A 15,690-nucleotide genomic window follows, 5' to 3' on the forward strand; every position below is an offset into this window, starting at 1 on the left:
AGGGCCGGCATTCATTCGGTCGGTCTCAGCATGATGATAAGTATCCTCTTTCGGGTTGAATGCCATGATTGTTTCAATTGGGTTCTTTAGGGGTATCCGAATTATTTCATAATCAGATTCTCCGCCCAAAACTTAGTCTAAATCCAAATTTTCATAATTTTTGGAGTCCCGGAACTATTTTTAAAATACATTTAAAGTTTGTATGGGGAAATTTTTTTGTTCGGGTCGAACTGTCATTTTATCGATTGAACTGTCATTCTATCCACGAAAATTAAAACTGTTTTATTGATTTAACCATCAAAACAAAGGTATTGAAATCCAATAAAATCACGGTTAACTCAGAAAAATGAGCTCTTTTGATTAGGCTATAGAAAATAGCAATATTTTATTCGCTAAACAACCCAATTGCAATCAGTGGAGTGGACTCTGCCGGCAATCGGTTGTTGACGGAAATTAGCTGTTGATGGTTGTCGTGATGGACGTGTTATTCCATTGTGGCTGATGTTGTTGAGAGTTGGGAATGATTGTTAGTCTGAATTAGCTTGAATTGAGCTGGTATATCATCTAGTGGAAGTGGAGTGTTCCGTGGCTCGTAGTAGAAATGCTCTGGAGCTTGAATATAGCAGAACCAGGAATCACAGTTAAATGTGTTGAAAAGTAGATTGAAGGCTGTAAAATTTGTAATAATTTCAAGTTCGGATGGTTTTTAATACCGTCATGAAACTAAATGACTTATTGGTTTTATCATATCAAAAAACTTTCTAGACCCTCCTCAAAGAAAGTGAAACGCTTTAACCCTTTAAAGCCGTTATTCTGGATTTTTTTCCACGTTTTCCTGTAGTTTTGGTGGTCAATAGTATGAAATCGGTAGATTATTATGCGGAATATTTTTCCTGGATATCCTCTGTCTTCCAAACTATTCTTGAGTTTATATCCTTGGGTCTATGGGAGTAACGGTGACTTCTTTCATTATACAAAGCTACGATTTGTAATGCATCATGCCTAGTAAGTCTTCTGAAAGTTCAATAGACAGTACCTGATCAGTCGGGATATCCCAGGTAATCCAAACTGTTCTTGAGTTAAGATCCTAAAGTCTACGGGTGTAATGATAACTTCTTTCATTATACAAAGCTACGATTTGAAATCTATCATATCCAGTAAGTCTTCTGAAAGTTCAATAGACAGTATCAAATTAGTCAAGATATCCTACGTCATCCAAACTGTTCTTGAGTTTAGACTCGTAAGTCTACGGGTGCAACGGTAGCCTCTTTCTTTAAAAGCTACGATTTGTAATCTATCATGTCTACCAAGTCTTCTGAAAGTTACAGTGGTTGTTTTTACCAACTAAGCTTCATAACAGAAAGGAGCCCATAATATCCCAAAAATAAATATAACAACGCGTATTGTTCCTCTAACTGCTTTGGTAAGTACAGTGGATTATGTAACACTACTCAACGTAGAGGCAAACGCTATTATCACAAGTGTTAACCTGAAGCTATGACCTCCAGAGTAGTGTTGATTTGGAATATCTCAAAACTATCTTGAAATGACGCATGATATGCCAGGGGGATTACAGATTACAGTCTAAAGTTCATTGTGAGACTAACTACTGTTACTATCAAGAACTAAACTTCAGGATAGTTTGGACGACCCTCAATGTCCCAAAGGTTCATAATAATAGGTATATATTAGACTTCAGGTTGGTCCAGTCACCGCGATTGATTATGAAACGTTACTCAGTATGACAGATATAATTGAAGTTACGAGTGTAGACCTCAAGTTCTGAACTCATAGATAGTTTAGCTGACCTGGAACATTCCCATAGTGACTCCAAATGATATTTGAGATATCAAGAGCTTCACGGATCTCAGCAGATTTTGCTATGCTGTTATTTATGGTGAAAGCACATAATGTTTTTCTTGTAGATTTGAAGGACTTCATTATAGAACAGTTTGGACAAACTTGAATGTCTCAAAGGTTCATAATAAAAAAAAAAGTAGACTTCAGATTGACCCAGTAATCACGGATAAATATGCAACGTTACTCAGTATAGCAGGTATGGCAGTTGTTCCGAGTGTAGACCTGAAGGTCTGAACTCTAAGGTAGTTTGGCTGACCTGGAATATCCCTGTAGTGACTCTTCAAGAGATTCGAGAATTCAATAGCTTCGTGGATCCCAGCAGACCTAAAAATCCCTCTGAAAGCATTGGAAACTTACGATACTTTTAAAAAGCTGTGAAAAAGGAGGTTTCATGGTGTGGCTTTCGAGTCAGTTTGGCTTTCTATTCCGCAGAATTGCTTGCTTGCTCTGTGACTAAATTGGATAAAGCGCCGGTCTAGCAAATACGAAGTCGTGGGTTCGAATCCCACCAGAACGACATGTTTGTTTTTTTTTTTCACTAGTTTCCTCTCTCAATTTGTCAATTAGTAAAATTCTGTGCCTTCTCATTTATGGAAAGCACCCGGAAACCACTTCCAAGCCTCAATTAAAATCACATAAGAACTCTCTTGGCAGTATCATCTCTGAATCCTCTTTGAAAGCATACTGAAACTACCGAAAACCACTTCCAAATCTGTCTAAAACACCCTGAAACTCAATTGAAAGCTCCCTATGCCCTCTAAAATCCCATAAAACGTATAAGAACGCATTGAAACCCATCTGAATCATCTCTGAAACGCCTTTGGGAACATCCTGAAACATCCGGAAACTGCTTCAAAATACCTCTGATACTTCTTAAAACCACCTGAAACTCCCTGAAACGCTTTGATATCTCTTTGAAACTCCCGAAAATCATTCGACAACCGCCAAAAACATCTCAGAAACTTCCGGATACGCAATCAAACCCCTTGAAACTCTCCGAAACTTCCTGGAAAGTTCCCCAAAACCCCCTGCAATCTCCGAAAACCTAACCCCTAAACCTGCTCAATCGTCTTGAAATTCCTTGGTAGCTTTGAAATCCTTTTGTAACATGTGTGAAGAATTAGCCTAAGTTAAAATTCACGAATAAACAAAAAAATTAAAAAAAAAACTTCGTAACATTCCTGGAATCGCATTGAAAGCACCCGAAAGCTGCATTCAAGATCCTGAACCTGAAATCACATAAATCCCTCTTGGAAACCCTCATCAAACCTTTTGAAAACACTTGATACTTTCTCGGAAGGCCTTTGAAACTTCCGAAAATCACTCGAAAGACCCCAAAAAGCTCCTAGAAACTTCCTTATACGTTTTTCAGCAAACGCCTTAAAACTATAGACCCTATAGTTACCATAGACTCGTGAAGACATGGCTGAGCAATACGATTTTGGTGTGTTTTGCCATGAATTTAGAGTGTACCGTTTGAATGTGACGTTACGCAATCCATTGTCGCTATTGAAATCGTGACGTCATGCTCGTTTGGCTACACGAACTGACAGTTCGTTTGACTGTAGTTGTCTTCGTTTCCGCGAGTCGATGGTATCTATAGTGTCTATGCTTAAACCCTCTTAAACTTCTTCGAATGCTCGCTAAAACCCCATGCAACCTGCAAACCCTATCAGAAACCCCCTAAAACATCCTGAAATATCTGGAAACGCCTTGAAATCCCTTTGAAACATTCCTGAAATTGCATTGAAAGCACCCAGAAACGGCTTCCAAGTTCTCCTGAAACAACATCAAACTCTTTTGGCAGCCCCCTAAACTCCCTTAAAACCTATCGGAAACCTCTGAACGAATTGAAACGTATCTGAAACATCTCTGAATGAAGGACACAGCATACAGAAACTCCTAGAAACCACTCCCAAGTTCCTCTGAAACCCCTGTAAATCCATTTGAAAGTCCCTTAACCCCTTCAAAATCCTGTAAAACGTCTTGAAACGCCTTGAAACCCATCTGAGCCATCTCTGAAACGTCCTCGATAGCATCCCGGTGGCCCCGGAAACTACGTCCGAATCCCCTAAATACCCCGAATTCGCCTATATCCCAATGGGATATTATCCCATACAACGCCTTGAAACTCTTTCTAAAACCCCCTTGATAGCCCGATACGATCTCGAAAACCTTTCAGAACCCCCTTCCGATTTTATCTCATGAAACGTCTTGGAACGCTTGGAAACCCCTGTGAAACCACCTTGAAAGCATTCTGAAACACTCGGTACCCACTCCCGAACCCCGTAAAATCACGTGAAAACGTTTGAAATGCCTTCACACCCGTCTGAAACCCTCTGAAATGCAATTGAAAGCTCCTCAAATCTCTGAAGTTCCCATTAGACCCTCCGGAAACCCCGGAGATCCCAGAAACGCTTTGAAACGCCTTGAAAATCCTCTGAAACTTCCCTGAAACTGTCTTGAAAGATCCTTAACATCCCCTAAGCACTCGGAAAGCACTGCGAAACCCCGGCAAACGCCTTGCAACCCATATGACACGACTTAGGGACAAAATGTCGAAATCGCTGTAACGAAATAAGCTGCCCCCCCCCCCCCCCCCCCGGCACACTACATTCACGAAAGCCTTTCATAAGGTCACATCTAGATTCGTCGCGCAAGATCTATTTTTTCATTCATCTTTACATTAAGAAACCGCGACGGGAGCGTCACTCAATTTTCTCGACGGTCTTCGTACTTTTGTGTTCCGCGGAGAATGCATCTCATGCAGCACATCACTTTGTTCTTTGCCCCCTTCACCATGGCGTTCAATGGACGCTCGACGAAAAATTTTCCATAACATCACACACCGGGATGCCGAAAGGATCACGCTGACGATACTCTCCACGCAATAATTCTCAGACGAATCAAGTTTTTACGGACACAAAAAAGTCATCGAGAAAATTCGGAAACCGTTCAAGACAGAACGCGAAAAAATCGTGTCAAGCAAAACAAAACACGTCCGATCGCGGCGATGCTTACTTCGATCCCAAGCTGTATTGGAAAATTGTCCACAAATATCAAAGTCACACCATAGGTACAAGAACTTGACGAATGACCTGTGCACTTTAACATTGTTTAAAATAAATTATTATTATTTCAGTTCAGTTCAGTTCAGTTAATCCTAACTGTTGGCATAACCGATTTTTGATATTTTTTTTTTGCTGGTGCATTTCAAGGGGTTTCAGGGACATTCCAGGGATAATCTAGAGGTGTTTCAGAGGGCTTCATGTATGTTTTGGGGTTTTCCAAGAGTTTCTAAAACGTCCAGGGGAGTTCCAAATGGATTCATAGGGTAAAGGTGATCTCAGGAGTGTTTCAAGTCAATCCAGAGGTTTACAGAGGGCTCCAGAGGAGCGATTCAGGGGTTTCTAATGGGTTTCAGGAGCATTCCAGAGTGTTAAAGGGGTCCCAGGGGTGTTCCAGATGGATTCATAGAGTTAAGGTGATCCCAGGGGTGTTTCTATGCATTCCAGAGATTTACAAAGGGCTCCAGAGGAGCGATTCAGGGGTTTTCAATGGGTTTCAGGAGCATTCCAGTTGTGTGCCAGGGTGTTAACGGGGTCCCAGGGGATTTCAAGGGGATGGAGGGGTGGTAGTGCTCCATAGTGTTTCAGGTAGTTCAAGGAGCATTCTAGGAGTTTTCAAGCTTCAGGTACTTTAAGGGGGTTCCAGGTACGTTCAATGGTGTATCAGGGATTTTAGAGACATTTCAGAGGTCTTCAATGGAATGGGATTCAGGATTGTCCCACGGGTTTCAGGAGCATTCCAATTGTGTGCCAGGGTGTTAAAGGGGTGCCAGGGGTGATCCAGATGGATTCATAGGGTTAGGGTGATCCCAGGAGTGTTTTAAGGCATTCCAGAGGTTTACAGAGGGCTCCAGAGGAGCGATTCAGGGGTTTTCAACGGGTTTCAGGAGCATTCCAGATGTGTGCCAGGGTGTTAAAGGGATGCCAGGGGTGTTCCAGATGGATTCATAGGGTTAAGGTGATCCCAGGAGTGTTTCAAGGCATTCCAGAGGTTTAAAGACGGCTCCAGAGGAGCGATTCAGGGATTTTTAATGGGTTTCAGGAGCATTCCAGTTGTGTGCCAGGGTGTTACAGGGGTCGCAGGGTTTTTCAAGGGGGTGGAGGGGTGGTAGTGCTCCATAGTGTTTCAGGTAGTTCCAGGAGCATTCTAGGAGTTTTCAAGCTTCAGGTACTTTAAGGGGGTTCCAGGTTCAATGGTGTCTCAGAGATTTAGAAACATTTCAGAGGTCTTCAAGGGATTGGGATTCAGGATTGTCCCACGTGTTTTAAAGGGATTTTAGGGGTATTCCATGGCTGTTTTAGGGTTCTCAGGTGGTTCCAAAATCGTTCCAGTTCCAGGGAGATTCGACGGGCTTAGGAACATTACAAGGCGTTTCACAAGGGTTTCAGGGGCGATCCAGGATGTTCCCGGGGGTTTTAGACGGTTTATTAGAAAAGTCAGCCGAATTCATCGCAATACAAATAAAATCATGTGTTCAAAGTACGATTGGGCAGAAAGTTCAGAATTGAGATATTTTAATTCATATTTTTGCCCATTAGATCATAATACGCCATCACAGTGCAACGAAGAAATCTTTCTGTGGTTGTGAATACGATGATTCGTATGCAGCAAATCCACACACACATTTGCTTGCATCCTACCTAGACGAAGACAACTTGTTGTTTACATTTTACCGACGGAAAAGAAGTGATTTATTTGATTATTTGAACAGCTATCAAACGTCAGTGAAATCCAACTTTGGAGTGCCATAGAGCTTTTCTGGGGTGTGAATTGTAGGTTGATGCAACAAGTGAATCTGGCGAAGTGAAAACTGAACGATGATGAAGACCAATTCCGCTAGCTACTGCTTTGGTGCGGTTGCCTTCGTCGAACGCAAAACGGAAAAAATTGTCAACTCGTAAAGTTGAGTGAAATTGAAACGTGAAATTTCGCGTAATTATTCGATATCCAGTGCAATATGGGCTGGTTATTGGTAGTCTGCAACTGTTCGCTTTCATCTGATGGAAAAGTTGAAATATCTTTAAATATGGCCTATTTTCCGTCTGATATGACGGGAATTAGCGCAAATGATGAAGTAGATTTCTACTCTATTTATTTTTCTAGATAGGATTAAGAAGAACTTTTTCTTGGCGAACCATCTGTCTGGTGATCCTACTTACAGTTTCCGTCCATTTTTTTTTTCAAACGATTAACCAAATCAGTACGTACCTAAAACGAGAACGAAAGAAAGAAATAAACAATTAATTAAACCACTCAAAGACAAGTCGGACAGCACGAAATCATTGTCCCCCCCATAATAGCACACTTTTGGCACCAGACCAGACGCGGAAAGTTTGACAGATTGAAAGCTTTCGTGGAACAGTCGTCGCGTCAGCGACATCGCCGTCATCAACCATCATCATCATCGCACCATCAGCAGTGGGTAGGAAGACAAAACTTGTGCAATTAATCAAATGAATCGGCGATCCTCTTCGGTTCAGTACCAAAAAAATCTGTCCCGTCATCCCAAAACGCCAATTAATCCACCACCACAACCACCACTCTCCGGGCCCACAATCGGTTCGATGGTGGTGCACCAAGCTGACAGCCAACGTCGCTGACGTTGATGAAAATAAGGGGGAATTGGGGTGGAATGAGCTATCCCTTCCCCTTTTTTTTAATCAAAGGAATACTAAAAGTTCCTTAGAACTTTGAGCTGCATTGACTGCCCATAGTTACTACTCCAGTATCGCCAGATCAGCTACAATCAACACAAGGAACCAATGAGATAGTTGCGCCTGCACATGGTCCTGCGGATGTCGGAGTGTTGTTGGGAAATGGTTATTTTTTGGCATAGGGTTCATGCATTGGTGCTTGGATGCCAACCTGAAGCTTAAAGTGATAGATTGTGTAACGATTACTGTGAAGATGATGTAGCATATTTCACTAGGTTGCATAACTTGTAGGCGCCATGTTATAGATTGATACTGTGCTGTGGAAGTTGGAAAGAAGGGAAATGGCTTTTTCGATACGCTGCTAATCCTAGCAATGACTATGAACATACGAATATACACATGAGATGCAAATGTAGTGAAGCGAGAGAGAAAGTAGATAGAAAGATACCCAGTAGGAAGAAAGGGACGAGCCAGGTATTGAATCCAGGATCTCCTCTCCTCTCCTCTTCTTGGCGTAACGTCCTCACTGGGACAAAGCCTGCTTCTCAGCTTAGTGTTCTATGAGCACTTCCACAGTTATTAACTGAGAGCTTCCTCTGCCAATGACCATTTTGCATGTGTATATCGTGTGGCAGGCATGAAGATACTCTATGCCCAAGGAAGTCAAGAAAATTTCCTTTACGAAAAGATCCTGGACCGAACGGGAATCGAACCCGTCACCCTCAGCATGGTCATGCTGAATACCCGTGCGTTTACCGCCTCGGCTATATGGGAATCCAGGATCTGCTGCATATGAACCAGAAGCGGTAGCTACTAGACCAAAAAGCTCGTTTGGAATCTAGAATGTTCTTAGAACTAAAATAACATCTTTTGGTCTTTTTACGGTTTTCAGATCATTTTCAAGACTCAACATCTTTTTGGTCTTTTTAGGGTTTTTATTCTCAAGAAAGTTGTGGTCTGGGTATAAACAAAAAATTAGACTAGCGTTATTCAGAAAATTAGAATTCAAATTTGATTCGCACTTTTCAGTTGTACTTGACAATAAAACACCTGATAAAACATTCTATGATAACTTTGTATTTCAAGTATATCAAAGCTAAACTCGTCCTTTTCTTAAATGACGCATTTCACCCCAACCTTCGCTATCCGAAATGCCACAACTCTGCCGGGCTTGGTGTGGCGTGAAAACCTCATATCTTCTCGGAACAATTCGATAAACCGGCTCACTCCGCGCCCCTCCGGCTACTGCTGAACCTAGTCTCATCGCCAAACGCGTGGAGCACAGCAGCAGCAGTGGGAGTTTTGGTAACGCGCCAGTCAGACAGCTGGGAGCCAACTACTACCCTGAGCCAAGCATTGAGTTCGATGCGACGCGAAGCGAAACCCTTTCCGTTTTTTGTTGCACTCCGCCGTCGTTCGGCGTACAACAATACCTACACAACACATAGTTGGAGAACGAGCAAGTGGAAATCTGAACACTTAGCTTCCGGGAAAAAGTTTTTCCTTCAATGTTGTGCGAAAGCAATAAGTTTTTGGTTTCGATGTGAAAGTGGTGGTTTGCGAGGCTGGGTGGCCGGGTGAGGTGACGGGATGAAGGTTCATGTACTATTTTCGAATCAATGGATTTGGAGTTGCAGCAATAGGGTGACTATTGGAAATTGGGGAAAGATATAAAACCACCTTAAAACCCTTTACTCTTCTTTTGGAATGAGCTCTCCCAAGCAACACACATGTTATATAAGAGTTACGACAGCGCATATTTTGGTTGTATAGAAGTTAATTTTACGTAATTCTAACATTGTGTTGGAATAACGTCAAATTAACTTCTATACAACCAAAACTTGCGCAGGTCGTAACTAATATATAACATGTGTGCTGCTTGGGCTACCTATGTAAGATATAAAACCACCTTAAAACCCTTTAATCTTCTTTTGGAATGAGCTCGACCTATTTTGAACTTGAGAGTCGGCCCGTAGTTGCTCCCAAATGCCATTTTCTGATGAAATAGACTAGAAGAGGTTCCTAAACCCATCATAAAACCAAAATAAAAAGTGTAAGGTTTTATGACGGCTGTCAAAACCTCTACAAGACTAATTGGTCATCAAAATGTTTCTTGGCTAGCCCAGTATCGCCAAGTCAGCTACACTCACACAAGGAAACAATGAGAAATTGTTTCGAACTGCTTAGTAGTGTTGGTGATTCTATGTAGGTTAAAATGGCGCCTGTCACGTCAAAATTCAAGTCAATGATGGGAAGGGGATGAAGCGATGATAGAAACGCATGTCTAGAGCAGTCAATATGTACTTTAGCGTCTACGTAAGTTCATGCGGATGTAAGAATGTTTGGGTAATGTCCGTATGGCAAAGGTTCACGTTGGTGCGTGGATTGCTGTTTGAGAGTTGTAAAGTAATGGAGTTGAGATTATTGTGAAGATGATTTTTACGCTCTGTCACATTTCGCGGGTAGTCGATTTGTAGTCGTCATATGGTAGTTTGGTTGTTCTGAGCTGAAAAGTTAAAGGTAGGAAGGCGACTGAACAGACACGGGGACGCAAGAGTTGTTGAGTCACGCGCCTGGCAGATGAATGGGCTGCTGGTATGCAAAATTCAAACTCTTACTGGAGGTGTATTGTCCTACTAAATAATTATTGACGATTTTCTGAATATTTTCGAAAGGATCTTCAGCAAAAATGTTTCAGAAAAGTTTCACAAACATGAGAAATAAAATTTTGAATCTGAAGAGACGAACACAAACATTCTCATTCGGGTCACCCTATCCCCGGAGTGAACAAAACTTGTAAGACACAACAGCTTCGTTCCGTATCGTGTTCATCCAACCGTGTGGGTACGAATCCCCGCTGCGCCGCGCCGGAAGGTGGCGGCGGAAATGCAATCTTCAACCTGGAAAAAGTTATGTCTGTGAAATATGAAGCAAATCTACGGCCCGGTGCCCAGTGCCGCTGCGCTGAAAACGGAGAAGGACGAAGAACGGTTCAAGAAGGCATTGATGCCAATTCTTGCGAGATCAAAACAAAGCTTGTTTCAAAAATAGTTTTTCTTCTCTTGACACCTACACGAGTTCTAACGGAATGGCTAGGGGCTAGGTCCATCGTTGTCGTCCCAAAGAAAGGCATTTAGTAACCGATCCCGCTGGAGACGAGATGGAAGATTTTCCACCCCGACGGACACGGATATCATGGACAAGATGCTTCGACAATTTGTTCGGAAGAAGATGCGACGCGGGTGTAGTCGTCATAAATTCTTCGGTCTCTATCCACCGCGCTCCAACAGCCACCCCAGCAGGAGAGGCACTGACCCAGATTCTTGCGGAGGCACCCTTTGTTGGACGGCTCATCGCCAACAGCGACAACACACAGACCACACCATCACCATCACCATCACCCACAGCCACCAGGTTTATGTCTATTTATTTTTATGTGAAAGCTTGGCATTATCTTGGAAAGTAAGGCCGCCTCACTCCGAGTGAAGCCCCGCTTGTCCGAGTCCGTATCTGTCTTGGATCCACATTTTTTACCTTGCAAAGCGAAGGCCGGCTTTGCTTTGCTTTGCGTCGCCGGCGTCGTCATCGTCATAAAGAGCCGGACAGGACATGTTTCTTTGTTCAACTGATTAGGTCAACCTGCTGTGTTGACTTGATGGTATCATTTATCACCGGAAATAGCACAAGCTACGACCACACAGGACAGGCAGATACGGATCCACTATGGTGTGGACATTGCACAATCGAAAGGACGACCGCCGAGCGCGGACGAAGGATATGTTTAAAAAATAGCAATCCGGAAAGGACATCTGACAAACCGTCCCACACACAAGCGTGCTGGCTGTGGCCATTGGGGGACAATCAATCGTAAATTGTTGTCGATAAAAAAAAGCGAGTGCCTCGAAGTGGAGGGGCTCAGAGAGTAACTTGTTATATATCGGTTTGGAGTTAGGTTATGAAGGGGATATTGGTTCGACACCAGCGGTTTATTGCTTTAAGAGTCGTTTTGTGGATGTGCCAGATTAGTAATTTCATTGAAAATTTGAACCATTTGACTGTTTAACACTGGAAAAAATCGATTTAAACAATTGAATCAAATTTTCACACGTAAACGAATTCGGTAATTTTTTTTCTTATAATGGAACATACTCCTTCCACTTAAGTTCCAGAGATTCTTAATAGACACCCATTCTAACACTTTTTTACTTCAGGAATTACTCTGAGATTTTTTCGAAAAAAAAAAATTAAACAGGAGATTGATTCGATTCGAGTAGAATTCGTTCAATGGTACTTTCAAAAAATGAAGAAGGAGAGGAGCGGATCTGGTTGAATGGTTAGAACACTTGACTATCACGCCGAGGACCTGAGATCGAATCCCACTCCCGACAGACTCACAAAATGTGAGTTCTTCCTTCGGAAGGGAAGTAAAGCGTGGGTCCCCAGATGAACTAGCTCAGGGCTAAAAATCTCGTTAATACAGATAAAAACAATTAATAATTTCTGATTTTTTCCTAAAACTTTCTGATGAGCTGTATAACTCATCAATCCTATTATGAATTCAAGGGTTTCCTTCAGCAATTTTTCGAAAGTGCACCTCAAATGCTGATTCAGCAGTTCTCCCACAAAGTCGTTAGGGTACATATCTCAAGGCTATATTTAGAAGACTTTCTTTTTTTTTTATTTTTGTGTATTTTAACTAATGCTAATTCTACACTCAAATATATTTAGAAGATTCAGTTGAACTCAACTAGCAATTTTCCTATCGATTAGTAGGGCTGAAATCAAAGACAAATCAATCAATCAAATCCTATCGATTACTAATTAAAAAAGTCCTATACAGTGCTGAAAATGTCATTTCGTCATATCTGAATTCAACCACATCCAGCACATTTTAGAAACTCAACCTGAGAATATGATATATGAAAAACTTGTTCGGCTAGACCAGCTCTACAAGAAAGTCACGGAAAAAACGATCTTTTTCGAACATTTAAGATAAATGTCACATTCTACCTTCGAAAAATGCCAATGATATTCATGGTAAATATCAACTAACATCTTCGATGGTAGTCCGTGACATTTACCTTAAATATTCGAAAAAGAGCGATTTTTCCGTGACTTTCTTGTAGAACTGGTCTAGCCGCACAAGTTTGTTTATGTACCATATCCTCAGGTTGAGCTTCTAAAATAAGCTGTATGTGGTTGAATTTGGATATGACGAAATGACATTTTCAGCACTGGTCCTATATAAACTTTCCAAATCCACAATGGAAAATTGTTGGTCACGTACGTTTCCACAAAGCTTCCAGAAACTCTCAATAGAAACTCATCCCTAGAAATGAAGAAGGGATTCTTTTAATTATTTAAAAAAGATTATTTTCAGAAATTTTCCCAAAAACTTTATGTAAGAAATTGGGTTTTTAAATTTTGAAAAATATATTGATTTTTCGATTTTATACGAAAGAGCACCTTTTTCTGAGCCAATATGATTTTTTTTCGGATTTTTAGAACCTTATTTTGGTACCTAAAATCAATTTCAAAGAAATTTTTTGAAATCACCTTTTGACAGCTGGGCAACTGTTTGACAGCTCCGCCCAGTACAAACTGCGACGAGGGGTGATTCGACAAATCGCTCCAATACAAACTTCAAATTGATTTTTAAATAGGTTCTCGGGCTTCAAAATTCATGAAAATTTGGATTTCGGCTCAGTTTGACATGCAGATTCAGAATATCGAATTATCTCAACACCGTTAAAAATTGGCTTCTCAAGAATCCTATTCATTTAAATTAAAGTGCATCCAAAAGACTTTTTTGTCATTTGCAAATAATTACAAAAATTTCCAACCAACATGAATTACTGCAAATGTTGTTTGAGCAAATTAACCAACAAAGTCTTGTGGGTGCATATCTCAAGCCATTTTTAGAAGAATCAGTCAAACTCAATCAGCAATTACCAATAGAAAAAAAGTCCAATAAGAAATATTCAATCAACATAAAAATCAGAATTAGAATCAGAATCAGATTCAGAATAAGAATCAGAATCAGAATCAGAGCCAGAATCAGAATCAGAGCCAGAATCAGAATCAGAATCAGAGTCAGAATCAGAATCGGAATCAGATTAAGAGTCAGAATCAGAATTAGAATCACAATCAGAATCAGATTCAGATTCAGAATAAGAATCAGAATCAGAATCAGAATCAGAATCAGATTCAGATACAGAATCGGAATCAGATACAGAGTCAGAACCAGAACCAGAATTAGAATCAGAATCAGAACCAGAATTAGAATCAGAATCAGAATCAGAGTCAGAATCAGAATCGGAATCAGAATCAGAGTCAGAATCAGAATCAGAATCAGAATCAGAATCAGATTCAGATTCAGAATAAGAATTAGAATCAGAGCCAGAATCAAAATCAGAATTAGAGTCAGATACAGAATCAGAGTCAGAGTCAGAATCAGAATCAGAATCAGAATAAGAATTAGAATCAGAATCAGAATCAAATTCAGAATAAGAATCAGAATCAGAGCCAGAATCAGAATCTGAATCAGAGTCAGAATCAGAGCCAGAATCAAAATCAGAATCAGAGTCAGATACAGAATTAGAATCAGAGCCAGAATTATAATCAGAATCAGGAGTCAGATACAGAATCAAAATCAGGATCAGAAACAGAATCAGAATCAGAATCAGAGCCAGAGCCAGAATCAGAATCAGAGTCAGAGTCAGAGTCAGAATCAGAATCAGAACCAGAATAAGAATCAGAATCAGAATCAGAGTCAGATACAGAATCAGAATCAGGGCCAGAATCAGAATCAGAGCCAGAATCAGAATCAGAGTAAGATACAGAATCAAAATCAAAATTAGATACAGAATCAGATACAGAATCAGAATCAGAATTAGAATTCGAATCAGCATCAAATTCAGAATAAGAATCAGAATCAGAGCCAGAATCAGAATCTGAATCAGAGTCAGAATCTGCATCAGAATCAGATTCAGAGTCAGAATCAGAATCAGAGCCAGAATCAGAATCAGAATCAGTTTCAGAATATTAAGAATCAGAATCAGAGCCAGAATCAGAATCAGAGCCAGAATCATAATCAGAAGCACAGTCAGATACAGAATCAAAATCAGAATCAGAAACATAATCAGAATCAGAGTCAGAATCAGAATCAGAGTCAGAATCAGAATCAGAATCAGAACCAGAATTAGAATCAGAATCAGTATCAGAATCAGAATCAGAGTCAGATACAGAATCAGAATCAGAGCCAGAATCAGAATCAGAGTCAGATACAGAATCAGAACCAGAATTAGATACAAAATCAGAATCAGATACAGAATCAGGATCAGATACAAATACAGAATCAGAATCAGATACAGAATCAGAGTCAGATACAGAATCAGAATCAGAATCAGAATCGGAATCAGAATCAGAAACAGAATCAGAATCAGAATCAGAATCAGGATCAGATTCAGAGTCAGAATCAGAATCAAAATCAGAATCAGAATCAGAATCAGAATCAGATTCAGAGTCAGAATCAGAACCAGAATCAGATTCAGAATAAGAATCAGAATCAGATTCAGAGTCAGAATCAGATACAGAATCAGAGTCAGATACAGAATCAGAATCAGAATCAGAATCAGAATCAGATACAGAATCAGAGTCAGATACAGAATCAGAATCAGAATCAGAATCAGAATCAGAAACAGAATCAGAATCAGGATCAGATTCAGAGTCAGAATCAGAATCAGAATCATAATCAGAATCAGATTCAGAGTCAGAATCAGAATCAAAATCAAATCCTGCTATCATAACGAATTCATATTTATATTTTCAAAATTGAGGGGGTTAGAAGCAAGTGACAAAACCCCTCTTTCGAGAAAATGAGGTTTAAAGTGTTTGACCAATTTTTCATCCCATACAAAATGCACGGAATTTCAAAATCAACCCAATTTTGTCCGATTTATTGTAATTTTTCCAATCATCGTAGAAACAATCTTAAAAAAGATTCCTGAAAGCTTGAAAACTGAAAAAAATTATGATATGCTCAGTTCAAAATCGACAAAATGATCACTTACACCCCTTTGCATCTGGGCCCCTGAATTTCAAAAAA

General features: G+C 40.4%; 1 protein-coding gene across 1 annotated transcript; it reads left to right on the top strand.

Moving 5' to 3' along the window:
* The first annotated feature begins 10,508 nt into the window (after positions 1-10,508).
* Positions 10,509-15,391, top strand: LOC134284708 (putative uncharacterized protein DDB_G0279653). Its single transcript, XM_062843862.1, is given in 5 exon segments — positions 10,509-10,583; positions 14,071-14,216; positions 14,272-14,347; positions 15,014-15,239; positions 15,288-15,391. Coding segments are annotated over 5 exon segments (627 nt in total).
* The last annotated feature ends 299 nt before the right edge of the window (positions 15,392-15,690 follow it).

This window comes from Aedes albopictus, unplaced genomic scaffold, assembly GCF_035046485.1.
Source record: "Aedes albopictus strain Foshan unplaced genomic scaffold, AalbF5 HiC_scaffold_592, whole genome shotgun sequence".
NCBI classification, from domain to species: Eukaryota; Metazoa; Arthropoda; class Insecta; order Diptera; family Culicidae; genus Aedes; species Aedes albopictus.